The 27,930-nt window shown below is 36.6% G+C and overlaps 3 protein-coding genes across 6 annotated transcripts in view; 1 reads left to right on the top strand and 2 right to left on the bottom strand.

Annotated features, from left to right (window-relative positions):
• The window catches only part of LOC123536982 (uncharacterized), a 116,831-nt gene that overhangs the window by 47,645 nt on the left and 41,256 nt on the right, over nucleotides 1–27,930 (top strand). The gene's annotated exons all lie outside the window — the stretch shown is intronic.
• On the bottom strand, nucleotides 1,042–9,322 carry LOC123536414 (uncharacterized). The gene is made up of 5 exons (XM_045319588.2): nucleotides 9,060–9,322; nucleotides 6,655–8,148; nucleotides 3,756–4,011; nucleotides 3,084–3,487; nucleotides 1,042–1,579 (listed from the first exon to the last, which is right to left on the bottom strand). The coding sequence occupies exons 2-5, from the start codon at nucleotides 8,110–8,112 to the stop codon at nucleotides 1,349–1,351; spliced, it is 2,349 nt and encodes a 782-aa protein (XP_045175523.2). The 5' UTR covers nucleotides 8,113–8,148; nucleotides 9,060–9,322; the 3' UTR covers nucleotides 1,042–1,348.
• The window catches only part of LOC123537322 (uncharacterized), a 29,436-nt gene continuing 23,886 nt past the window's right edge, over nucleotides 22,381–27,930 (bottom strand). For 3 of the 4 annotated variants that reach the window (XM_045320998.2, XM_053527649.1, XM_053527647.1), the window contains exons 3-5: nucleotides 26,845–27,100; nucleotides 24,926–25,330; nucleotides 22,382–24,016 (exon numbers count right to left, since the gene is read on the bottom strand). In XM_045320998.2, coding sequence (XP_045176933.2) covers nucleotides 25,143–25,330; nucleotides 26,845–27,100 — 444 coding nt within the window. In that variant the 3' untranslated portion in view covers nucleotides 22,382–24,016; nucleotides 24,926–25,142. Of the gene's footprint in view, nucleotides 24,017–24,925; nucleotides 25,331–26,844; nucleotides 27,101–27,930 lie in introns of all 4 variants that reach the window. The other variant, XM_053527648.1, reaches the window with a different exon arrangement.

The raw sequence follows: 27,930 nt of genomic DNA, 5'->3' as shown, positions 1-27,930 counted from the left end.
GGAGCTTAAACAGGTTTATAGTGCGCCTAACCTCACCCTTAATTCTTGTATAAAAATACTTTTTATCACTTTATTCGCCCATGTACACAGGCACGTGTGTCAGCTGGGATGAAGAAAATCTGACCAGGCAAATAAAAACCCATATTTTCATCCTAAATCAATCCAAAACTGAAAAATGTGTGGTGAAATATGAGCCCCTTTCAAATGATACATGTATATACCATCTTGCGTGCTTTCAATACATGATTTTTGAAATGCTTAGATGAAGACATATGGACATCTGGTATCTGCATTTTGTATCTTTCATAATAACCTCTTTATAGCATAAAAGATCAAATCTATTATTATAAATCCATTGTATGTTTTGCTGTATCGGTTATCAAACTCCAAACGCACTGCTGCCCCCTACGGAGTCGGCAATGTGCTTACTATAGGTTCTTTTGAACTCGGCATTGGTTCAGTTTTTGTTGGTAATCGTAAATAATCGCATGTAACTTGTGCGATTGTTTTTTTTAAGTAATATGCAAAGTTTTGGGTAATGTCATGTGTGTAATAACGAGAAATAATTCTTGTCAATCTGTGGGTATCGGTTATGGAAAAAACATGCTTACCGTTTCGAAGAACAACGGAATGGGAATAAAGATTGTACAGGAATCATTGTCACCTCATATGAAAACAATACATTTAGTCTTTGTGTCATGTCTTTTTGTGCAAGAATAGCGACACTACACGTTTGTTAACCCTGTGGATGAAAATGTCGATCTCGGTCACAAACATTCCCACTGGCTTCTGCAGACATAAACACACACAAAAGAAACGTTTATTATCTCTACAGTGGTACTGCCCAAACTGAATGATGGGCCATTCCGTTTTAAGAAATTAGCAGGGTTAAAAGTCTTAAGAAAAGAATCGGGACCTACCATTTAGGAGAAAGTTTCACGAACCTGAAAGCTTTCTACTTCGTCCAGTTTGTAATCAATATATGTTGTGTCTGTGTACTTTTAAAAACGATAGTAAAGCTAAAGCCCAACAAAAAAAAAACGATTCCATTAAATTATTTATTTTCACTTGCAACACACGTGTCTCCTTTTTACTTATCATGACTTTCTTAGGCTGCATCTAAAGTCACAGGCACACTCTTTTCTGGAAAAACTAGAAAGAATTCATATCAAGTACATGCAATGCAAGACGTCATATATTTTTTTTTTTTTTGAAATGATTGGTGTTTTTTGTATTTCATGCGCCTAGTTTGTCTAGAGAATTTGCATGTTTGTGACAATATAGGACTTTCAAAATGTTTCTTAGCTAATCAGATCATCTGTTTTTGTCGATTGTCTCATTGTATACATTATTTTGTAAACCCTTCAATTTCGTCTAGTAGAAACTGTCTCAGTTCCTTGACATCTTCATCATCCTTATACTCCAAAAGGTTAACTGAGGGATTAAAGTATTCTCCCATTATTTTCTTTTCAAGCCGATGTTCTAGCTCTTGCAGGAAGTTTAGGTAACGATTCGCCAGCTGATCTCTGGTCCAGAAACTGTCGTCTGGCAATATTTCACACAGCCAAAGTAGTGTCGTCTGAAAAGCAGCAGAAAAGAAATTTCAACAATATCAGTTAATTAGTAGCCCAGTCGGGTATTTTGTTACCAATAAAAAGGTATTTTTAAACAATCTATCTGAAATCAAAATCTGCACCTAGACTAAAGAATAATTTCATTTACATTGGTGAAAAGAAATAGCCGGCGACAGTCATTGACATGCTGTACAGGTTATATCTCCGGCGCATTGATTCCCGACTCCTATGTATAAAATCTCAAATCAAATGGTTGCAATCACCACGGAAGATTATCTCATCCCTCAAACAAGGCAGTCACGCTATTATCATTCACTGTCTTACAAGTTAATATCTGCAACCACTGACTATTACATATACTCTTATTTCCCAAGGAATAACATTCCACCTGACATTCCCTTCCTTCCAACCGCTGAACAGTCCAATGCTGCTGTTAGCAACATGGAACATACTTGAACACCCAAACCTTGCATTTCACCCGTTTTTAGCTCGACTATTCAAAGTATAGGTAGAGCTTTTGGACATACCTGTGCGTCGGCGTCTCAATTTGGTTAAGTTTTCCAATAAGAACATAGTATGTAAGCTGGTATCTCAGTAACCACTTTTGGAATGGATTGAAACGCCACACACTTATTCACCGTGATAAACTGATTTACACTGTACAGGTTCAATAACTCTATCTTTTTTGTTGTTTTTTACAATATTATGCCCCTTTTTCGACTTTTGTGGTTAAGTTTTTGTATGCAAGCAGGTATCTCAGTACCCACTAATGGGAATGAATTGAAACTTAACACATTTGTTCACTGTCATTATCTGACATGCAGTGCACAGGTGCAATAGCTCTACTTTGCATTTTTACAATATTACGCCCCTTTTACAACTTAGCGGTTTGTGTACGTAAGCTTGTATCTAAGTACCCAGTAAAGGGAATGAATTGAAACTTCACATACTTGTTCACTGAGATGATCTGTCATTCACTGCACAGGGTTCAGAACTCTTCTTTGCATTTATCACAAAATTATGCCCTTTTTTTACTTGGCATTTCTTTGTTTAGTTTTGTATGTAAATTGGTAGCTCAGTACCCACAAATGCGAATGGATTGAAATTTCATACACTCGTCTACTGTGATGAACTAACTTGCATTCTCCAGGTTCCAAAACTCTGTATTGCATTTTACTAAACTGTGTCCCATTTTCAACTTTTATATTAATTCAACTAACAAGGATGTTGGATAGTCGAGCGTTGCTGTCCTACGACAGCTCTTGTTATCTTTTAAATCAATAACACATTTCCTTTCCCTTTCATTTGGCCCGATTTCCTTTTATTTTCTACTAACAATTATCGTGGCTTGACGCGCATGAAAGTGGCCACGTCCCTGTTAAGAGTTAAGACAATAATGGAAGTTAGATAGAAGATAGACCTCCTTTTTCTATTTTAAAAATACTATTGTTTCCCCAAAATATCCATGCTATGAAATTTGTTAACAAGACCTAGATTTCGTATACCTACCTTCAAGAGATAGGAGGAGATACATTTAAGGCCTGCACGGGATGTGGATTTCCACTGAATCAGTTTCTTCTTCATAATTCGGAGACACTGTTTCCGCCATGTTCCTTTGTCATCAATATCATCCAGAAGTTCGTTTTCAAGATTCGCAAACGAAATTTTCCAATATTTATCTCCCTTTGGTACCAAGTATATTATCTGAGCACATACTTTCTTTATCTTAGACTTTTTCAGCCATCTTTTTGTATCTTTTCTCGGCCAATGGAAATCCGTTACATTGAGTTGTTCCGCTGTAATGTTCAGTTTGGGGGTTATGTCGACAGATATATTAGGTCCATCCTGTTGCAGGATTGTCAATGTAACCGCAGGACCTCTTGCTCCATTGTTCAGTGATACACCTTCGAGTCCTTCAAATATATCATATTGAATCATCACTTTACTAGCCAAAGTATTTACTGCATGGAAAAATATAACTGACGCATTGCCCAATCAGAAAATAAAAGTATTACTAACATAACAATATAACTTGTGTGAAAATTTATGAAACAGCTTGAAGTCATTTATAACATCAATACAATTATGTATTGTACAAATAGCATATGTATTCTTTAGGTGTGTATTTTCAGTAAAGTATTTTATTGTGAGAAGTTTGAAGTCACTATTGAATATAATAACCTAGATTTTGAAGAGCGTCGTCGATTTCCTTGTGAAAATTGTTAAGCATCTGATATGGCAGAATCCATCCCCATATTATATATTCACCAATTCGTTTAGCGGTACAGGATTTCCCAAATCGTAGAGCATCTCTAGGTCCGAGCCATACTGCTACCTGACCCTCTGGTATATCGACGGGATTGGTTTCTAAATCTACTGGACGCGATTCATTTGGAAACAGACGCTTTCCACCATCAACAAACTCGGTTTCTGTGATCTGTAAGATGTGTAAATATATATTACATTAATTAACGTCTTGTTCTTGAATATGCGCCTAAACTTTTGCACTGCTTTCTTGAAATTATCTCATGCTGACGATGGAACCTTAATTGATAAGCTTATAAGCGTGGCAAAAGAGTTGTTACAATTCACTAACTTTCGATCGACTGATTGGCGACATCGCACTTAAGAAAATATTTATAATTTGCCGCGAAAACCTGTTGCTTTGTTGTTTTGATAAAATAGATACAATGGTCGCGGGATACTTGTTTGGTGTTCACTTTTCACATGCAAATTAGATTTGCCGCGAACAAGTTGTTGTTATCATCCCGCGAACTAGTTGCTGCGAACATGCCGCGAATTAGCTGAGAACCATGACTACCAAGCAAAACCTAGCCAGAAATTGCTCAAAGAATAGCTTGTACAGAAAAAGTGCTAAAAACCAGGAACATAAATTTATTCAATAAACTCAAGCACTGAGGCTGTAAATAATTCAAACTGTCAATGCCTGAACACAAGGAGCAGGCGCTGGCCCTAACGGAACATCGTAGCGAAAACCTCAGAAAAGGCTACGCGATATCGTTGACTGGGGATGTTACATTGGACAAAATCGAACCTGTTATTTTCTAACTTTATAAAAAAAACCTGATTAAGGATTTCATAGACAATAAGTCCGGTTAATCCATACGCAAGTGACCAGTGGCATGTTAGATCTGTGGCGGTTAAGTTATTATTATTATCAAATTGTTCAAAATGTTAGTTTTCACCAACATGACAATTTTAAAGTATAATCCTTCATGTACATGAGGGGTAGTCATTGGTCATGTTTTGTGCTATCGTTTCTGAGATATACATCATAGAAGACTGCCACTAAAATGTCCCATTGTACCCCGTAACCGGGGCACCACGGGACACATCATGGCAACCATTGGACATTGGCAGATATAAACAAAACTATAATCTTTATTTCATCTGAACTGCAATAATAACAATTGCTCAAACATCAACATCAAGAAAAAGACTGTTCAATTGCTATTTAATTACAATGACAGACCTAACTTTAAAGCCCTGCTCCGCGGCTATTCAAATTCTATTGTGTGTATGCAACTCATGATTACAATAGGTAACAGTTAACGGCCACGCGCCACACTTTATTTCATAGTTCATAGTCAGGATTTTCAGTGACAATTTAAGGTTAAAAGGTAAGATTGGTGCAGGTCTTTAACTTGAAACAACCTTAACTGTTTATTAACTGCTCAAAAAGTGTAAAATGACACACTCGATTTAAATATAAACAAATCTATGAACTTTACTTCATCTTAACTGCAATGACAATTCAAGAACATCAGCATCAAGCCACAGACAGGTCAGATGTCATTTAATTACAAATTGACAGACTTACCTGAAACAACATTTATGCCCTATATTAGGTAAAACTATACAACAGTGTTAAATGAAACTTCTCAACATAAATTATAAACTGAATTCTCATATAAAATTCTGATTTATCCAGTAATGGCATGTCAACAATCTTCCTGCCTTTACTCAGAACTAGTGAGTTATGTCGAGGTCAAACCTCTGCTATTTTTCAGCTCTTGCAGTGCCTCTTTTATTGCTTGGCTGAGATAATTTTATTACAATGTCATCATATTCCATCTCATCAGTTCCCTTGTTGTCTGGTATAATGAACATTGAAGCCTTATTTTCCATGGGTTGACGTTTCAAAAAATTCAACTGATAGGTCAAGTTTACATTTGTATGCATTAATTTAACAATGTAATAGCTTGTGGTTTTCTTCCAGCTGTACTTAACACTGTCCCATGGTGCCCAATTGCATGTGTCCCATCGTGCCCAAACCCACATTACATTTTCAAAAAAATATGAAGGTCATCTGCTTCACTGGGATTAAACATTTTGTGAAATTATCAATCAATGTGTGCTTTATAAATAGTGATATAGAAATGATTTTAAAGAGTTCACTGCAGAACTTTATGAGACAATATTAGTGATAAGTTGTTTTTTTACCCAAAGTAATAAAAATTGAAAAAAAAAACCTCAACTGAAGTTTTATTTTAAATCCTCAAATCCTCCCACCTTCAAACTCCGTATAGAGAAACAGCTTGAGAAAGACATGATTTTTAGCGATTCAGATAGATTAGTTTATTTTCCAGAAAAAGTTACATCTGATGTCCAATGGTGCCCATGTCCCGTGGTGCCCCGGTCTCCCCTATGATTAAGTTAAACGTGGCTTGACATAACTACGTCAGCTCCATCAGCCAGTTGGTCGACTAAAGGGTAAATAACAATAGTGTGAAATAAACTGGACAAATCAAGACGAAAAATGCGTAATTTAAGATATAATTTATAGCAAAAGTGTTTTAACACTATTTATGCATGATGGGCGGTTATATGTCGGGCGTAATAATTTCACGAGGGCGCAGCCCAAGTGAAATTATTTGTCCGACGTATTACCGCCCGAGTGTATGAATAGTGTTAAAACACTCTTTTGCTATGAATCATTTCTATTCTAATATACCCTTAATCTAAAACAGTAGCAACAAAAATAATGACGTCACCGCACGTTAACGTGACGTCATTCTAGCGTAAGAGTGTTTTAACAGAGAAAAACATATTAGAATACCTCATCCATGACATAAGCATCGATATCATCATTGGCATACTCAATATTGAACGGTTCATCAGACAGCAGTATCTGGTCATTGTCTTCCAGTAAAATTTCCACACTGTAATCTAGCTCGTCAAGTTTTCCAACATTTGCATCGACTGTCACAGAACCTTCGTCATCAGCCAGACTGGAGAATTTGTTACCTGTTGACATATTTATATAAACCAATATCTGTTCCAATATATTGTCAACAAGGTCGATAGTAGAAGTCTCACTTTCTTCGTCAGTTTGCAACTTTTTATCATAAAATGTAAGAAGTTTGTGAAGTTTTTCGCTATCCAAGGACGTTTTCGCATATTCTTGCCGACGCTTTGAATTATATTTCGTTGGCACGGATACAACAGCCTTGGGTTTCCAGCCATATTTACTTATATCGCTAAATGTCGGCATATACAACCTTTGAAGCAGTTCGTCACATGACCTGTGTACGTTTTGTGTTCGTCCTATGTGTGCAGCTTCAGGAAAGCAATGCATTTTTGGCCCAACTACAGCTTTTTTATATGTGGACTGATTCTCTGATTGTATTCCAGTCTCAATAGGCGACCGTATGGTTTTACTTCGAGCAGTGCGTGTTTCGTCTAGATCAGAGTCTGAACGCGTGGTTTTACTGTTATCATATGAAAGTACAATGGACTCTGTCACTGAAATACGTTCATGCCCCACTTTGGCATTCAGACTTTGTGACTCTGAAGATTCACAGTCCTTTATTTCATCCGTAGCAGGAGTCGAATCAATAGGAAGCGTCAAAGTTTCATTACTCTGTGCTGCAGTTTGTGCATTTGTAGTATCAGACGATGTGACAATGACTTCAGTTGTCGTAAAGTTGTCTTTTGACATTGGTTTAGGAACTTCAACACGTTTGTCATGTACTTCATGCTTATATTCTGATTCTGATGATGTATTTTTAGCATGACATGTAGGAGAAAATGCTGCGTTATTCTGGACTGTTGATGGTACTATAATCGCACCAGACAGTAAATCTTTGGAATTTTCCTGTGAACGATCGTCCAAGATTTGCTCTTTAGAGTTTGCTGGTGAAACGTGTTCCATCTTAGACCAGGTTCCAGTCTCAGGTGGTAATGATGGAGCATCAGAATGTATAGTTAAACTGGTTAGGTCGGGTGCTAAACATTTGTCTTTGAACTGATCATTGATAAGTGGTTTGTTAGTTTCTTCACGAAATCCAATATCTTCAGATATATTTTTACTGATAGTACACGTGGAACCCTCAGAGATTTCGGCTTCTGGCGTAATTCTGACCTCTACACTAGCAAGTGCACGCTCGTTGATTCCGGTTTTACACGATGCAATTTTTCTCGTTGATGTATTTTTCCTATCCCGTGTGCATGCCCCGGACATAGACGAGCTGTCAGGGCCAAATTCATCAAGCAAAATGTACTTTTCTGGTTCCATTTAGACGCACAACTTTGTAGTTATTTCACAATCAGTCTGAAATACAGGTTAATGGAAGATAATATTATGTAACAGAAAAGAATAAAATAGCTGTTTTATCTTACACATATTTTGTGCGTCTAAACGAACATAAAGATTCCGCTTTCGTTGGAATTGATTTTTATTTGACCGTTAAACGTATTTCTTATGGGTTTTTTTCGGTGGAATTTTAAATAATCTACTAAGAGTGCAGTATGTTATATATGTTTCACCGTTAAAAATGTAAATGTAAGTGTTCATTTTACACTAATCTTTAGAACGACATCGATCATGTGTCTCCTCTACAACAAAAAGATGCATTACCACTGTATAATACGGCACATATGGGTTTGGGTAGATTGGAATTATTATAATTTAAACGTAAAATACTTTATAGGATCCATGTTCCAGGCTGAAATTTAACATCTGATGAATAATCTTAATTCTGCTTATATTAAGCATGCAAACTAATGTTGAAATGTTATTGTCATGTTATTTTATTGTGTAGGCCCTAACTTTAGACACCATGTCGCATAATTTTAGATTATTCTTACATTTTTATCACTTGAGATCACTCCTGTACCACTGATCTAGTAAAAAACACTTAAAAATATTCATATTTTACGTGCCAGTAGCTAAATTGCACACGTACGTCCTTGTGAGCCATATTACCGGGAATGTAAACAGAGAGCGCGGAGAAGGGTTGTGTTGTTATAGACGTGAAAACAAGTAATGTTCAATTTTATATTTGCTTGAAAATCAGTATGATAGATCAAGTGGGTTTTTTTTAAAAATAAAATTCACATTTTGGTGAAAAAGTAGGTGTTGTAGTAAATCAAAAATCTTAACTGCGCCATATTACAAATTACAAATAATCGGGAATTCTTATCAAAATCATTTAGTCTTAGAAGAATCGCATGTATACTTACTGCATAAACAACAACAAAAACGTTTGCTTGTTTCCCGTAACAGTGTTCCACTATGTAGCAGTCAAGTGGGAGGTAATCCAGACCGGTTCCGCCGTTTTCCGATTGTACCACTGTGTACCACTACGTAAAAGTTAAGGGACAAGTAGCAGCTCTAGTCCAGACTACTAATCTTTTCGTATAAAGTTGTCATAGAAATCGGATACAGAATAATTAAACAATTCTTACATCAATGAATTGACGTTGTTGTTTTTTCTGACGTCATGATGTTGCACGTGACGTTACGCGCGCGAAATGAAATAAACAGAGAATGTGTAAAAAAAATCGTAAACAAATATATGGCTGAAGTAAGTGTATGCTTATAACGTGTATATGAATGAAAAAACTACATATTATATTAAGATTTAAAATAGATTAACCAATTTTGTCTCGAAATAAAATGTCGGGGACATACTATGGTGGCTGATTTCTGCCATGTCGCGTTTTCGGGGGGCAAAACTCGCTATTTAGCGGGAGCGCGGAGCGAAAACACGATCATTAGCGGGGTCACGGGGCGAAAAGTCGACATTTAGTAACTCTAATGGCGGGGTCGCAGTGCGAAAATTCGACGTCTAAATAGCGCTAATTATCGTGTTTTCGCCCCGCGCCCTCGCCATTTTAGTTACTAAATCCTGACTTTTCGTTCCGCGACCTCTACAATTAACGAGTTCAAGTTCGCCCCGCGCCCCGCCATTGTAATGCTTAAATTTCGCCTTTACGCCCCGCGACCTCGTTAATTAGTGGGCTGTCGCACCGCGACCCCGCCGTTTTATTTCTCTAATTTCGACTTTTCGCAGCGCGACTTTTTGCATTATGTGTTGCAATTATCTATGTGGCTGATTTGTGCCATTTCGTCTTTTTGCCCCGCGACCTCGCCGAGCGAAGGTCTCGGTCACAAACATTCCCGCGGGCTTCTGTATAAAAACGTGTCTTAACCCTACATAAACGCCTGAATTTTATATCGGGTGCGTGACGTAATTTAATGTTTCGTTATTTAGCTCAGTATTGTCAATTTTATTCAGGTTATTGAACAAATTCATAATATTTACACTACATTTATACTCGGGATACCTGGGGTGTTCAAATGTGCATGCAACTAGGCCAATATCTCGCTTTTAACCACGATTTGCACGAAATAGGTACATGTACCGCATAGAGGGTTGTGTAAGCTCTCCTTTCACTGACCAAATACGGTCCTATATCAAGAACCACTTTTAAGAGCCCAAGCGAAAGATACAGAACAAAATATGGGCAACCAAAGGAAGCCAAAGACCTTGTATAGCGAGAAGCCAAAGACCTTGCATAGCAAAATGCACCATGAGCGTCGAAAAGGTAATGTATGTAATTTTCTTTACAAATCAAGGTCCTGCTATGCAAATTGCCGTACGAAAGGGTAAATCTGTAAATGCCAAGTTTTACAAAGGCAGGGTCCTTCATAAATTAAAAATTAAAAAATATTTTGCAAACCGTCGACCAGCAACTGGTCTCCGTGGTGTCAGTTTGTTGCATGACAATGCTTCGTCACACAAAGCATCCATTGTACGCGATTATCTGAAACAGGATAAGGGTGTCGAGCTTCCTCGCCCTCCTTATTTGCCCCTTGTGACTTTTTCCTATTTCCGTGGTTAAAAAACACCTTGCTGGAAGAAAATATCAAACGCGCAAAAATCTCGGTTCGGCTATTTTCCAGTGTCTGTACAGTATACCTCGAAAAGATTATGAAAGCGCTTTTAAAAATTGGATTAAAAGACTGAAACTTTGTATATCACATGGTGGTGAGTATTTTGAAGGACTGAGGTAATTATTTTGGCATTGTTTGTTATCATAAGCACTTCTGAAAATTGGCCTAAATGTTGCATTCATATTTGAACACCCCTCGTACGCATGTAATAAAAAGGTTATTATCTTTGTATCCGTGAATATGCACTCGTTCAGTGGAAGAATACTGCGCACCTAATACTCGTGCATATTTCCTGATACAAAGCTAATAACCAACAAATATTGCAATCAAACTTACTTGTGATCCCTATGGCACATTTGATAACATATTTAAATCAAACTTACTTGTGATCCCTATGGCACATTTGATAACATATTTAAATCAAACTTACTTACTTGTGATCCCTATGGCACATTTGATAACATATTTAAATCAAACTTACTTGTGGTCTCTATGGCACATTTGATAACATATTTAAATCTTACTTGTGGTCTCTATGGCACATTTGATAACATATTTAAATCAAACTTACTTGTGATCTCTGTGGCACATTTGATAACATATTTAAATCAAACTTACTTGTGATCTCTGTGGCACATTTGATAACATATTTAAATCAAACTTACTTGTGATTTCTGTGGCACATTTGATAACATATTTAAATCAAACTTACTTGTGGTCCCTATGGCACATTTGATAACATATTTAAATCAAACTTACTTGTGATCTCTATGGCACATAACATATTTAAATCAAACTTACTTGTGATCTCTGTGGCACATTTGATAACATATTTAAATCAAACTTACTTGTAGTCCCTATGGCACATTTGATAACATATTTAAATCAAACTTACTTGTGATCTCTATGGCACATTTGATAACATATTTAAATCAAACTTACTTGTGATCCCTATGGCACATTTGATAACATATTTAAATCAAACTTACTTGTGAACATTTGATAACATATTTAAATCAAGCTTACTTGTGATCCCTGTGGCACATTTGATAACATATTTAAATCAAACTTACTTGTGATCCCTGTGGCACATTTGATAACATATTTAAATCAAACTTACTTGTGATCTCTGTGGCACATTTGATAACATATTTAAATCAAGCTTACTTGTGATCCCTATGGCACATTTGATAACATATTTAAATCAAGCTTACTTGTGGTCGCTATGGCACATTTGATAACATATTTAAATCAAGCTTACTTGCGATCCCTATGGCACATTTGATAACATATTTAAATCAAACTTACTTGTGGTCTCTATGGCACATTTGATAACATATATTAAATCAAACTTACTTACCTGTGATCCCTATGGCACATTTGATAACATATTTAAATCAAACTTACTTGTGGTCCCTATGGCACATTTGATAACATATTTAAATCAAACTTACTTGTGATCCCTATGGCACATTTGATTACATATTTAAATCATACTTACTTGTGATCTCTATGGCACATTTGAGGTTAAGCAAACTTACGTGTCGTCACTGTGACACTTCCATTTATGAACAGATTACAATGACACTTACTTTTGGTCCCCATGACACTTTAATGAACAGATTTCAACCAAACCTACTTGTGGGCACTATGGCACTTTCATTTATGAACAAATTTAAAGCAAACTTACTTGCGGTCCCTATGACACGTTTATCAATATGTTTCAACCAGACTTTTGTGATCACAGTGACATTTTCATTTATGAACGGATTTCAACATGACTTTTACAGTATTTTGAAACCATATGAGAATAACTGATCAAAATTCCTTATTACGCTCATAGTTACTATCCATCGACAATCTTAACAGTTTGTTGTTGACACCATGCCACATATTTTGGAAAACAATTAGTCTTTATGCAGATGCTATATAATTGTTACGGTATAAGAACAAAGTTCCTTTGGTTGTCATCATAGCAGCATTTTTGTGTTTCAGATGACCTTTTTGTCTCAAATCCTGTTTCATTAAAAAACACATGTACAAAAAGGCTCCAATGTGAAAACACATACTTGAGATAATGTCGCAATGAATTGACTAAGCCAGGTCACATTTATTGATGCTAATAACAGCAAATTATAATCTGATACTGTCAGCTTTGCTCAAGGTCAAGTGGTTAAGACCATGTTGCCCTTCACCTATCTGGGTTCAAGCCTAGCATGCATTGTCAGTTGAGGGAGCCATCCACCTGATCTGCGGACATCTGGTAGTTTGACTCTTATGCCTGCTTGTGTCTGAAATAATTCCTGCAGGGGCGCCTGAGTTTTTCCTCAAACTGTGACATTAACCATTTAGCCTACTAGTGGCAAGTGGTTATGCCTTTTCGACTAGCGCAGACCAAGATAATCCTGTACATACACCCGTGCAGCTATTCAGTCGATAAATTTTCAGTGAAAACCCTTTTGAATGATAACTAGTACTGCCCAAACTGAATGAAGCACCAGTTCAATTTAGAAACGTAGAAGGGTAAATGTTATTTTTGCTTAGTTTGACTTTGTATTCATGTTTTTGAGTAAATATTAAACATGTACACATCCACACATACACGGATATCGTATTGCATGTCGTCTTGATGCGGTTAACTTTTATGTCAAGTTTCCTAGAAATCCTTCTAGGGGTTCAAGAGTTACAGAGCGGACATGAAATTGCTAACGGACGGACGGGCGGACACCTGGGGTTAAACATAATACGTCCATTCGGGCGTATAAAAACATGCGGCTGTGACTCCATCAAATGAAATATTTTACAGGTTGTGTTGGCTTTTTGTGGGTGCAATGAATGTCGTAAATGACGAGTTTTTCCTTTCGATTTGCAAAATTTCAAATTTTATTCTTAATGTCTGATATAGCGCATAATAATGACATCACATTTAAAAATTACAAACGAGAAAATAAGTTTCGCTTGAAAAAAAAAGCAGGTAAGAAATCAAAGAGCAGAAAAGAAAGCAATTTTTGTCGGGCATCACGTTGAAAATTCCTTTCGTTTTCAGTGTGATAAATATGCCAAAAAAAAAAAAAAGTTTCGATGAGCGTGTGTTTTTTTCATTAATTCTAAAACATGCATTTCTCAAGCACATATTAATGGCTTAATACCAACATTATTTTAAATGAAACATATCCAAATAGACAAAAGTTTGAGTGCCGTTTGCGTAATATTATTGGAAGTAGCTGCGCAAATGTTACGCGCAATTAACCAATCTGCGCGTTTTGTAAATAGTCCAGCTCACATAACCAATTTGCGATTAGCGCAACGATTGGCAAATCGGGCAACCTTACTCACATTTGTTAAGGTAGCAGGGTACAATTCGAATTTTGGCCCCCGTCAATATTTGTAATAATTAGAACTTCGTGATTTTGGATGTCTGTAAATTACTATGAGAGATAATGATTGTTAATTCTTTAGAAAACTTAAACAGCTGATAGATGGAAAATTCTGATGTCAATTGTAAAACTAACTGCTGCTAGCTTTGTACGAATCGATGAGTCATCTTCGGCGAGGGAAATTCAAACCATTGAAAAGTTCCATGTTTGTTGATTGACACCTGAGTACATTTTTGCTATTTTGTGCAAAAACGAGATGGCTAGGCCGGCATTCCATTAATATCCTGTAGATCAGTAGGGCTTATTAAATTGAGAAATTAAAAAAAATGGACATTGTTCCTGCAACGGGATTACTGCAGACTGTCCAAAAAGTGCAAAATTGATGATTTTGGCGTGCTATTTTAATGGATGGGGTACAACTTTCGTTTTGATAGTTTTCTGCATTCTTGAATGAGAATTCTGATTTTTTGATTAATTAAAAGCACACAACATGCACACAATTAATAAAGTGGTCACTCTTATTCTGCACAATGGGGAAGTGTAATATTACGACTCGCTACATGTAAGTCTGGCCGTGCCCAAAATGTTCGAATCCAAGTGTACCCTGCTACCTAAACGCACAAGGTAGCACAATCCTTGCGCGTTTGGTAAATCAGTCTGCGCTATATAAAGACAAAGCGATCTTATCTCCCAATGAAATTTCATAAGACAGCCTTTTAAACAAAATTATTTAATGAAAAAAATGGCAAAAATCAGACATGCTTGAAGGTGAGAATTGTCCGAGCCGTTCTGTTTTACGTGTACATGATTTTCAATGATAAAAAAAGGTGATCCACATATTTATGATATTATTTGAAGATATAATTACGTCCTTGGTAGTCTACATACTATTTATTGAAAATTCGTTTTTAGAGTTACTTATTGTAACCCCAGATGTATTTTATAAACACTTATTATCAACTTTTTAGTGATTTTATAGTTTAACCTTTATATGAGCCGTGCCATGAGAAAACCAACATAGTGGCCTTGCGACCAGCATGGATCCAGACCAGCCTGCGCATCCGCGCAGTCTGGTCAGGATCCATGCTGTTCGGTAACAGTATCTCTAATACCAATATGCTTTGAAAGCGAACAGCATGGATCCTGACCAGACTGCGCGGATGCGCAGGCTGGTCTGGATCCATGCTGGTCGCAAAGCCACTATGTTGGTTTTCTCATGGCACGGCTCATATATGAAATAGTGACTTCAAAATGCAAATACACAAATAAAATATCAAATCCTGATATGTATTCTAAATATTTTACTTTTGTAAGACATTACAATGTTAAATTATGCCAGTTGGTAATCTAGATAGCCACACTGGCTTTTCCATTTAAACTGTGAGTTTCACACCCCTAGCCGGGATAAAATGATGTCTATTGTGTTTCATTCATTGTATATCTTAAAGTCCTTCCTCAAGTATCATATAGAGCCCACATTCCTGGTTAGACAGTTATCAGAATAACGGTCTCGATAACTTTTAAGTTTGAAACTCAGTCATTTCGGATGAACGACTACATAAGTCTGAATAGAAAAGGAGATGATATAACAATGCTGGTGTCTTTTTTGTAGACCAAAAGACAAACAGACGGTCTGATGGGATTTCATGAATGTTGGAGAAAAAACATTGCCTTTGTAGAGTGAGCAGGATTTTTATTGTTGTATGTAGGCCTAGTGGCCTATTTATTAACTGATCATGACCCATATGCAAAATTGACCTCAAAAGCTACGTACACTGCTTTGCTTGGTATGGAGTTTCCTTTTGCTGCAACTTGCATTTAGGCGCATAGGAAGGCTTAAAGAAAGTGGATTCACCAAATAGGTGAGGGGTATGGGGACCGCATAGGTCCCCATCGGGTCCAGGGCAGAGCCATGGTTTGGGGGGAGGGGTGCAGAGCGGCGAAACCCCCCGGCGAAAACAAGTTTTGAAGACAATTATATAATTATTCAAGCTCTTATTGCCGATATTATCGATTAAGAATTTACAATTCATGGTAATTAAAGAAACCCTTTAAACCTATACAAATTTTAAGCCATATATAGGCCAATTTTATACCATAATTTTAATCAAAGCACTGAGAGAACTGATGTGAGCAGCGGTTGACAGCTTCTGGTAATGAGCATGAACAGTTAGCTTAAGTTTAGTAATTCTAGTTAAACAACTTTTGATTAAAGTATTTTCAACCTTTCTTTTACCAAATCAATGGGTAAAACTCTCATGTGCTTATTGAAAATTTTGTGAGGTTTGGTTAAATTTGCTCAAAATCTGTTTTGAATTATAAGCATTTTCTTAACAAATCAATGGGAAACACCCTGCTTTTATTGGAACAAGGGGGATAACAGTAAATGTGAGCAAAGGTCAAGGACTAATTGATAATTATGTGATGTTTGGAGATTTTAATTTTAACAAGAGCTTGTCGAACACTTGCATGAAGTAACTGACAAGGCACAAAAATAATTTGGTCACTGCCAACTGGACATTTAACGTATTGATCTTAAATCAATAATTATGGGTCATTCACCAGTCTTAAATGACCTCCGTATCAAATGCAATCTTAGACCAAAGCATAATCTAGTTTTCTGGCAAAAAAAGGTCTATTGTCAATGTGATATTACCTTTGATCTACTGAAATCAAAATCAATAGGGGTCATTTGCTGGTCATGACAAATCTCCCGATCTCATGATCCTAGGGCCAAGTTTTCCAGTTATCATCCGGAAACTGATCTGTCTACAAACCGACCAACATCCATCATCAAACATTATTATTTACAATATACTCCTCCTCCTTCGAAGAAGGGCAATTAATTTTCAAATTAGAAGATTCCCATGTATCCCTAGTCCCCCAATGCATAGTCGTAATAGGCAAGAAGGCAATAGAGGATAGGAGAGAAAGACAAAGAGACACTAATGATTGGCTGCAATGTAGATCATCTACTTGACATGTCCAATCACCCTATGAAGTTACCAAATTCTGGGTCAAGTAGTTCTCAAGTAAACCGTTTTCCATGTTCAGGCCCCTGTGACCTTGATCTTTGATCGAGTGAGCCCAAAATCAACAGGGGTAATCTACTTTGTATGTCCAATCATCCCATTAAGTTTCAATATTCTGGAGTTACTGATCCAGAAAGAGCTTTTTCCATCTTCATGCCTCTCTGACCTTTCCCTTAAGTCAAGTGACCCCAGAAATATTAAGGGTCATCGACTTTGTAATTCCTATCATCGTGATTGAAGGTTCTGGGTCAAATGATTCTAAAGTGGTTGTTTGGAAAACTGTTTTCAAAGTTCTGGTTCCTGTGACCATAACTTTTGATAAAGTGATTCAAAAATCAATAGGGGTCATCTACTCTACATGCCCAATCATCCTATGAAGTCTCAACATTCTCGGTCAAGTGGTTCTCAAGTTACTGATCAGAAACGGGTTTCTATGTTCAGGCCCCTGTGACATAGACAGGTGATTTTTTAAATATTTTTTTCTTTCAAATGAGATCTCATCTTGGTAAAAGCAGGCGACGAATATATTATACGTAAATTACATAGAAAAAAGGACACTTCAGAATAGTTCTTAAACTAAAAGCAACCATAAAAGAATATTTACAATGAAATCAAATGTTTCATTCAATTTTGAAACAACCAAAAAAAACTACTACTGTCTCCAATATCAGCACACATCATGGCATTCAGTCATTTTTCAGTTGTAGATTAATATAACATACCTCATAATCATGACAACATGCATGTTTTAGTGTTGTTATATTTTCTGGTCCTTTGGGACCATGGAGTCCATTCAACATAGGCAGTATTTCGCTTTAGCCGGTGCTAGGGGGCGTAAGGGGTGTTGCGCATTTCATTACCTCTCATGAACAAACTCAAACAAACCGAATCTGCTATTATACTTCTTGCTGCATTCTAAGCTTTCGAAGGATCTTTCTACAAATTTTTATTGTAAAAAATGCAAATATGGAAAATGGACATTTTTCTAATTTAGTTTGAATTGTCTAGTCACCAATAATATCTGTGATATTCAAACTGTGTTATAACAGGGTCTTTCAAAAATGAATTTTAAGTGACCCTGGTTATGATATGCGGTATATAAATTTTGTGTGATCTATCTATCTATCGGTTGATCGATCGATCAATTTATAGATAGATATCTATGATTTCATTGCAGTCTTCCGAATCCCGCAATTGAATGTATGATTATCCAAGAAGAAATCGTATGCCATGCAGTACGTGAATATTTGGGGACGAAAACACTGCAAATCTACCGGCGATTAAAAGGCGAACTTGATAAAAATAATGTTTCTTTCCAATTAATTATACCATTAAGGATATGTCAATCACAAACACCAGCTGGAATGTAATATTAAATCAAATTGAAGTGCATAAGTTCGTATTTGCAGAAAACTGGTTCGAATTTTTCGACCCCTCCGTTACGGCTGCAATTATTTTCCTAAGCCGTAAATATTATGAAAGGATCATATCTTTTTCTATGAGAAAAAAATAACATAACACCTCTTCTGTTGATTGCATGCAATATTATGTTTTCATAAATCCATTTCTATGCTACAAAGTTCATAAGATACACGATTGCAACTTTATCCGAAGGCAGTGGCTAGAGAACCGGAATCGGTTCCCTAGACAGCGAACTTATGCGTCTGGAACCGGTTCTCTAGCCATTATACCGTACTACGATAGTTTATAGGCCTAACTAAACTAAAGGAACCAGCGTGGGAGCCATCTGGTCTAGTCGAGTTATAGGCATACAGACACTAAATAGAAAAATGGCGCGAAAAAATGGTAGTCGCATAATGGCGGATACAAAATAGTCCTCAGTTTTTTCGCTGTGTAGAGCTATTTTCCTTATTTTCTTTGCAATTTTTTTGGTAAAATCACATGACAGATCTATGCTTGACATGAAGATAGCATTTTGATCATGAAATAACACCATGACAAAATTTTTCATGGAAACTTAGATCATACACCACCAGTATAATTTGGGGTCTCATTTTTTAGCTGATTTTGCAGTTTGTGTGTTTGACTGAAATTATTTTTCTTGCATCAAACATGACCCCCACTTTTCTTTTGAGTTTTAGTTAGCACTGACAATATTATTCAAGAAAATGTAAGTTACAGAAATTTAAAATGGGTCCTGATATGTGCTGCGGTCATTGGAAATAGGTCAGGTATCTGAACACTAATTTTTCACTTGGCATGGCAACAGAGGTCTAAATTGAGGCTAGTTTTTGTTTAAATTTCATTGTGGATGTATTGTTGACATTTTGGTAGGAAAAATGTGAGAGCAGGTTGTATTTGGTGAAGTCAAGCTCAATTTTAGTATGAGTAGTACTTCCAGGTCACAGCAGTGTGATTTTGATGTCAGTTTACAGTAAGTAAATGTGACCAGAGAAATCTCTCTTAGAAGATATATGGTCCCTACTTTTCTCTTCATTTTATATCAGTTTTATCATAACTCTTTAAAATGAGGTAAGGATTTGTTCTCTGAAATGGGTCTAGCTATGTTTGGTAGCTCTTTGAAAAAGGTCAGTTTTATATAGAATATATAGGGAAAACTATTTAGGCTATTGTGACCTTATATCATTCCAATATGGCGGACAGTATGCGGCGAGTACACTTCTGGAGACACAGTAAACGTAGACAAATGCAAGAGCATGCTTTGCTGATATAGTAAAAATAATTAAGATAATAACATGCACGATACCAAAAGAAACAGAGCGAATTTCGACAGCTTTATACATAGAAATAAAATTCCGGTTCCCTAGCCTATGCACGGTACTTTTGCTAGAGAACCCATTCCGGACGAATAAGTTCGCTGTCTAGGGAACCGGTTCTCTAGCCACTGCCTTATTCGAACGCACGCCGTGCTAGTTAGATTTTTTTCTGATCACGTGACCAAAACAAGCTTATAATAATCAAATTTCGATTAACTTTTTTTAACAGGAGCCGAGTTTTAATTCAAAACGTTTACAATAGAGGCAACTTGGTTTTAATACCGATTATAATTCTACGCGGATAGTGCTGAAGTACACATACGATTTTTACAGGTTATTTATAGTTTATTTTGGTCACGTGATGATGAACTGTTTTGATCATGTGATCAAAGCAAGCATGCTCATTTTCATACGTGTTGTTTTTGTTATAAAGTAAAGATTACGACAAATATGTACTTAAGCAATGCATTTTTTGATAAAGCTGAATCTCAGAAGCTTTCTGAAAGTTAAACAGACTTGAATTACTTAAAATTTATTGAGGACATGGGAACTCTACTTGTTCTTCGGTTTCGGATAAGCTTTTTGACCGTAATTTGTGTAATCTGTGGTCACGCTTCGCTGTCCACAAAAATTAGGAGACAAAACATTGCACCCGCATTACAATTCGGCAAAGATGGTCACCGGTTTTTACTAAATTATTTTTAACTATAATGTTAGAACAGAAATTTAAAGATAGTTTTGGTACAAATGAAAGTCAGAAATCTGAGTCTTTGTGCTTTCGTTTATCGGCAAAGTCCGACTCTGATTTTATCAAATTTACCATTTTTTTTTTCAAATCCTACTCAATCTGAACAGATTTTAAATAGTATAAATTTAAACCAAATAAAACTAATAGAAATGGCCACACAAATAACTAAATAATGGAATTAAGAACATTACAAAATAAACATTAAAAGTTAAGTTAATGTATGTGTTAGGGACCTATGGTGGCATACAACGCATGGTCCGGGCACAAGGTATATGAAAGAGGCAGCCATAGGAAAGTCCAGTAGTGAATATGTACACTACAAAACCAGACGACGTTAGGAAGAAGTTAAACAAAACATTGCGAAATTTAGCGTTATGGTACACAAAAACAAGAGATCACAGAGTGATCTTGGCGCCCACCATTGAGCCATTTTTGAATGTTCCAAATTTCAAGACTAGCTCAAGGCCAAAATTAAGGTCAAATTTCATTTCGGCACACAACACTGTGCATGTGGTTTATGCTTCTAATTTGGAAGCTGTAGCTTGAAAAATTTGAAAGTAAGTACTAGGTAAAAATCAATGTCAAATTTCAATTCAGAACACAAAAATATGCACATGCACCAAATTTGAAGCCTGTAGCTTCAGCTATGTGAAAGGAGGTCACCAGGTCAATCTCAATGTCAAAGTTCATTTCGGTACACGAAACTATGCATGTGGTCCAAATTTGAAGGCTGTAGCTTGAGAAATGTGAAAGTAGGTCACTGGGTCAAAATCAAGGTCAAATTTCATTTTGGAACACCACACTTTGCATATGGTCCAAATTTGAAGCCTATACCTTCAAAAATGTGAAAGTAGGTCACTAGGTCAATGGCAATGTCAAAGTTTCCTTCGGTACACAAAAACATGCATGTGGTCCAAATTTGAAGGCTGTAGCTACAGAAATGTGAAAGTGGGTCACTAGGTCAAGATCAAGGTCAACTCATGTGAAGGTTCGTCTTGCCACTAAACACTATACAAATGTCCAAATTTGAATGTTGTAGGTTATGGACAAGAAGATTTTAAAAGTTTTTCTATATATAAGTCTATATGAACCATGTGACCCCCGGGGCGGGCCATATTTGACCCTGGGGGGAATTTGAACAAACTTGACAGAGAACCACTAGCTGTTGCTTCGTTACAAATATCAAAGCCCTAAGCTTTGTGGTTTGGACAAAAAGATTTTCAAAGTTTTTCCCTATATAAGTCTGTGTAAAACATGTGACCCTCAGGGCGGGGCCATATTTAACCCTAGGGGAATAATTTGAACAATCTTAGTAGAGGGCCACTAGATGAAGTCACATTTTTCAAAGTTTTTCCCTATATAAGTCTTTATAAACTATGTGACTCCAGGGCGGGGCCAAATTTGACCGCCGGGAAATAATTTGAATAATTTTGGTAGAGGACCACTAGATGATGCTACATACCAAATATCAAAGCCCTAGGCTCTGTGGTTTTGGACAAGAAGATGTTCAAATTTTTCCCTATATAAATCTATGTTAATTATAAAATAAACAATGGGCCATAACTCACTCAAAAATTGTTGAACTAGTCTGATTTTCAGGGGGACACAACTAGGGTACCAATACATCATTCTAACAAAGTTTGGTCAAAATCCCCTTAGTAGTTTCTGAGGAGATGCGATAACGAGAAATTTTTAACGGACGGACGGAAGAACGACGGACCACGAACGCGTAGTGCGTTCATAATCTTATATTATCACCTAAAACTTTCAGCACCGCTAGAAAATAAACATAGCTCGGATTCTATAGCAATTTTGATAAGATAATAGCAGAATATTAATCAAAGATATATAGAAACAACCGATTTTTTTTATAAATTACTTGTACAATTTCATACAGCGCGATCGTAAATAGTTATTTCGTTTTTATCGTAAATAAATGTAAAACACTACGGGCATAAAATTCAAACTTTTTGTCAGAAGATATAAAAAAAATAGAAAATCTTTAATAACTAAAATATGGCATTATATAAAAAAATATAAAGTTAATTTCTGTTAAATTACATTTAGTATGTCGTAGCGGATTTTAATAACTATTAAATAAATGAGCCGTGCCATGAGAAAACCAACATAGTGGCTTTGCGACCAGCATGGATCCGGACCAGCCTGCGCATCCGTGGCTGGTAAGAATCCATGCTATTCGCTTTCAAAGAGATACTGTCAGCGAACAGGGTACCAACACATCATTCTGACAAAGTGTAATCAAAATCCCCTTAGTAGTTTCTGAGGCGATGCGATAACCACCACCAATATCCAGACATGTTCTAAAACTAACACCCGGGCTTTGAATTTAATAATATAATTTATCATATATAGCAAACTAATTACGCTTTAGAACACATTCAGTCTAGACCTAGGATAAAGATGTAAAAACCAGAGCTGTCAGTGGACAGCGCGCTCGACTATTCTCAGTGCTTGATAGTATAATATATGCAATGAGAAAAACTTTAACATTACAATAAGCATATTCTAAGTCGAGAAGGGGCCATAATTCAGTCAAAATGCTTGATAGAGTTGACTCCTCCTTTTTACAGACCTGGGTCAGGATGGTAAACAAGTATGCAAAATATGAAAGCAATATCCCAATGGACTTTGAAAATATTTGGGGTGGTACACAAACATTAACATTTATTCTAAGTCGAAAAGGGGCCATAATTCAGTCAAAATGCTTGATAGAGTTGCCTCCTCCTTTTTACAGACTGGGGTCATGATGGTAAACAAGAATGCAAAATATGAAAACAATATCTCAATGGACTCTGAAAATATTTGGGGTGGTACGCAAACTTCAACATTTGTGTGACGCTCACGCTCACGCCGACGCCGGGGCGAGTAGGATAGCTCCCCAATTCTTCGGATAGTCGAGCTAAAAAATAGCAAAATTATGGATTGTGGATTCACGGGTATACTGGCGTATAGGTAGCTACGCGCCTAGGCCAGTAACTGTCGGACTTATCAAGGCAGTCTCTTCTCAGATCATTTACAAAGTAGACACAGCAAGTAAATGCAACCCGTTATTAAGTTCACTGGCCTTGAACTAGTTGGTGTTTTCTGTATACATTATTTTGTAAATTCTTCAATCTCGTCTAACAGAAACTGTCTCAGTTCCTCCATATCTTCGGCATCCTTAAACTCCAGGAGATTCACTGACGGGTTAAAATATTCTCCCAATCTTTTCTTTTTAAGCCTATGTTCTAGCTCTTGTAGAAAGTTCAGGTAACGATTTGCAAGCTGATCTCTGATCCAGAAACTGTCGTCTGGCAATATTTCACACAGCCAAAGTAGTGTCGTCTGAAAAGCAATAGAAAACATCAGTTAATCAGTACCGATTTAGGTTGTAAAATTCCTGCATTTTAATTTATAAGAGCGTGCTTTGTGATCATTAACCTGGTCGTTATTAACCGAGAGAAGTTTCTAAAAATATGTTGAACATCCTAAGTAGCCAATTCGGGTATCTTGTTACACAAAAACGACTGGATATTTTGAAGCAGTCCATCTGAGATCAAAATCTGCATTTAGACTTAAGAATAAGGTAGTTAAAAATCATTTAAAGCAAATAAATAGCCGGCGAGGCTTACAAAGGACCTATTTAGTCTTTTTTTGATTTCTTGACGCATTCCAGCAGTTTGTTATCAAGGACAATTTAACTAATAGGGGATTTATCCACGGCGTGAAGAGCCGGGATGAAAATCCCCGAGACGGTAACGTCCGTATATAGTTATTCGTCTTTGTTGTCTGCATATACTGAGGCAATTTTTTCGATGTTTTCCGGTTCCGGTTTATGTACACGCCGCAGACTGGTTGCCTGCATGAACATCCGAGCACCCCGAATCAGTCACAGAAATTCGTAAACCGCGTCAACATGCTTCTTTTACTTCTTTTTTCGTAATGAAAACTGTACATGCAACTGAAAAACACTTTCAAAACAGCAAGGAAGTGTAAAGTCGTCAAGTTTCTGCGTGGAGTGCAAACGAACAAAAAATTCCTAAAGCCAGTGCGAGAACGCGGTGAATGACGTCACCGTCACGGCTTCCCATAAATTTTACAAAGTATGATATTCGCTGTAAGAGGTATGATTACACTAAATGTAAACTTTAGAGCGAGGTTTCACTTTCTTTTGAGTGTTAAATATTTCTTTGTAAGTTGATATATAAAAGATAAATCCCTATGCTAGGCGGTGCCTTAATTCATATTACTTACCTTCAAGAGATATGAGGAGATACATTTAAGGCCTGCACGAGATTTGGATTTCCACTGAATCAGTTTCTTCTTCATTATTCGGAGACACTGTTTCCGCCATGTTCCTTTGTCATCAATATCATCCAGAAGCTTGGTTTCAAGATTCGCAAACGAAATTTTCCAATATTTGTCTCCCTTTGGTACCAAGTAAATTGTCTGAGCACATACTTTCTTTATCTTAGACTTTTTCAGCCATCTTTTTTGTATCTTTTCTCGGCCAATGAAAATCCTTCACATTGAGATTTTCTGCTGCAATGTTCAGTTTGGGGGTAATGTCGACAGATATGTTAGGTCCATCCTGTTGGAGGATTGTCAGTGTGACCGCTGGACCTCTTGCACCATTGTTCAATGATACACCTTCAAGTTCTTCAAATGTATATATCAAAATACAACCACAGACACTTGGGGTTCGGACCTCCACACACCCCATTCTCCTGTTTAGCCAATATATTTTAGCATTTTACCATGTATTGAGCGTAGGTGACGATCATAAAACGCATTTTGTAACATTTCAGCGTGTTTTTAAAAAATGTATTTTTACCATCAATGCTCTCAATATTACAAGATGTGAAACATCGCACGAACAATGGGAAAACTTGCTTGCGCTGGACCCTCGCTTTGTGTAACGCATGTCATAAACCGGGTACCAAAACTGTTACTTTTACGGCTATGTTAAACCAGATCATCACTTCTTTATGTAAACAAACCTCGTGTAACACGTGCTGAAGCGATAATCCGGTATAATGCAGTCGAAACGATATCAATTTTGGAACCCGGCAACGATATGCGCAGTTCAAAGCAGGGATCCAAAGAATTTAGATTGATTGATTTATATTATTTATTGATTTCTCGTCGGAATACAAATGACAGTTGTCGGGACCGGTGTCATTTGACAGAATGGTAACAGATCTGACGATTGATACCAGTGATCCATTGGTAGGGGTTCATTTAAAAGTTTAACTGGCTATTGTTTCCCTAGTGTTCGTGCGATGTTTCTTATCTTGTAATATTGAGAGCATTGATGGTAAAAATACATTTTTTAAAAACACGCTGAAATGTTACAAAATGCGTTTTATGATCGTCATCTACGCTCAAAACATGGTAAAATGCTAAAATATATTGGCTAAACTTAACCAGGGGCGGAGGAGAATGGGATGTGTGGAGGTCCGAACCCCAAGTGTCTGTGAATACAACATCATTCTGTTAGCCAAAGTATTTAAAGCATTAAATAAATACGTGTGTACATTGTGTATTCGGGTTCAGCGTTCTTTTCGTCAATTTTCCACCCGCCCGCATAACTCATTAGGGAGAGCGTCGGTCGCGAGTTCGATCCTCGGGCGGGGCGTAGGCCCTATGTTCTCCGTGACGATTTGATAAAAGACACTGTGTCTGAAATCATTTGTCCTCCACCTTTGATTCATGTGGGGAAGTTGACAGTTACTTGCGGAGAACAGGTTTGTACTGGTACAGAATCCAGGAACACCGATTAAGTTAACTGCCCGCCGTTACATGACTGAAATACTGTTGAAAAACGGCTTTAAACCCAAAAAACAACAACAAACAAACAACAATTTTTCACGTGTCTACTTGTGACAGTTAGCACAGTGCCCAACTTTATAGAACTGCCTCACTGGAATTGTAAGTCTTATACACTTGACATGATAACTTATGATTTAAGTCACATCATCTGACTAAAGTGTCAGAGCTATCCTCCTTTTAAAATGCAGAGCTGCCAGATATACTTTCAATAAATGATACAAATGTAAATTGAAGAACCAATTAATGTACAATTAAGTCATTCTTTAAGTATTTAATATGTGAAGTAAAATACACTGTATTTCATCGTGGAAAGTTTAAAAAAGAACATGGAGTATACTAACCTAGATTTTGAATAGTTTCACCAATGACTCCATGAAAATGATATAACAATTGATATGGTAGAATCCAACCCCGCACTTCATCTTCCCATGCAGTTTGTTTGAAAGTACATTCCGAAAATCGTGAAGCGTCAGTAGGTCCGAGCCATACTGCTACATGACCATCTGGAACGTCGACGGGGTCGTCTTCTAAATCAAATGGACGCAATTCTCCCGGAAACAGACGTTTTCCACCATTCACAAACATTGTTGCTGGGATCTGTAAGTTTTATATATACTAGTATTAACATGGAATTTGTCACGTGCATATTTCTATGTTTAAAATTGTATTGTTGTTATAATAAATACATTTAAATAAGAAATAACTCTTTCTAAAAGATAACTATTAACGTGTTAAAGAGAACGTCCCGTGAACACATTTATTAAATACACTTGCTCGTCAGAATTATATCATTCGCTTGTCTGATGTACGACATTGTATTTTTGCATCAATCGTAGAGGCTTTTACGCGTTTATTTTCTAGAATTATCTTCGGCTGTTACACTGCGTATACCGTTTTTTTTTAAACGAAAAGCGGCAGAGTACACTTACAGTTTGAATATTCTATCAAAATATAATCCATTTTTTCTTATTAAACAAAATAGCAGATACCGTGCATGTCTAGATATTTATTTCAAATGTATTTTCTTGTAAAATGATTTCGCTGCTTTCCAGAAGTATAATGAAGGAAATTACGGGATGTGTTATAACAAAACTGAAAATAATCCTATTTAGAAGTTAATTTGCGAAATAAATAACTCAGCAGTGTGTATGACGCCATAAAGGTGCACAAAAATGACTGCCTCCACTTTCTTGATTTTCAAAATGCAGTATCTTTTTCAATAATTGTTTGATATTTTGCAACGTTAAGAAAGGTTTGACAATAAATTTCAAATAAAAGCAGCTTATATCGAATCAGACATTCCTTGATGTTATTCAAGAATGTAAAGAAGCAGTGAATATAAAAAATATAAAGGCCGTAAGGCTATAGTGTAAACAAGAATGGTGGGGAATAAAGAGGCAATGTTGTAAATAAAATGAAAAATCTGT

Source organism: Mercenaria mercenaria, chromosome 17 (assembly GCF_021730395.1).
Source record: "Mercenaria mercenaria strain notata chromosome 17, MADL_Memer_1, whole genome shotgun sequence".
Classification (NCBI taxonomy): Eukaryota; Metazoa; Mollusca; class Bivalvia; order Venerida; family Veneridae; genus Mercenaria; species Mercenaria mercenaria.
The sequence above is the reverse complement of the archived record's forward strand: the minus strand, read 5'-3'. Positions and strand labels throughout refer to the sequence as shown.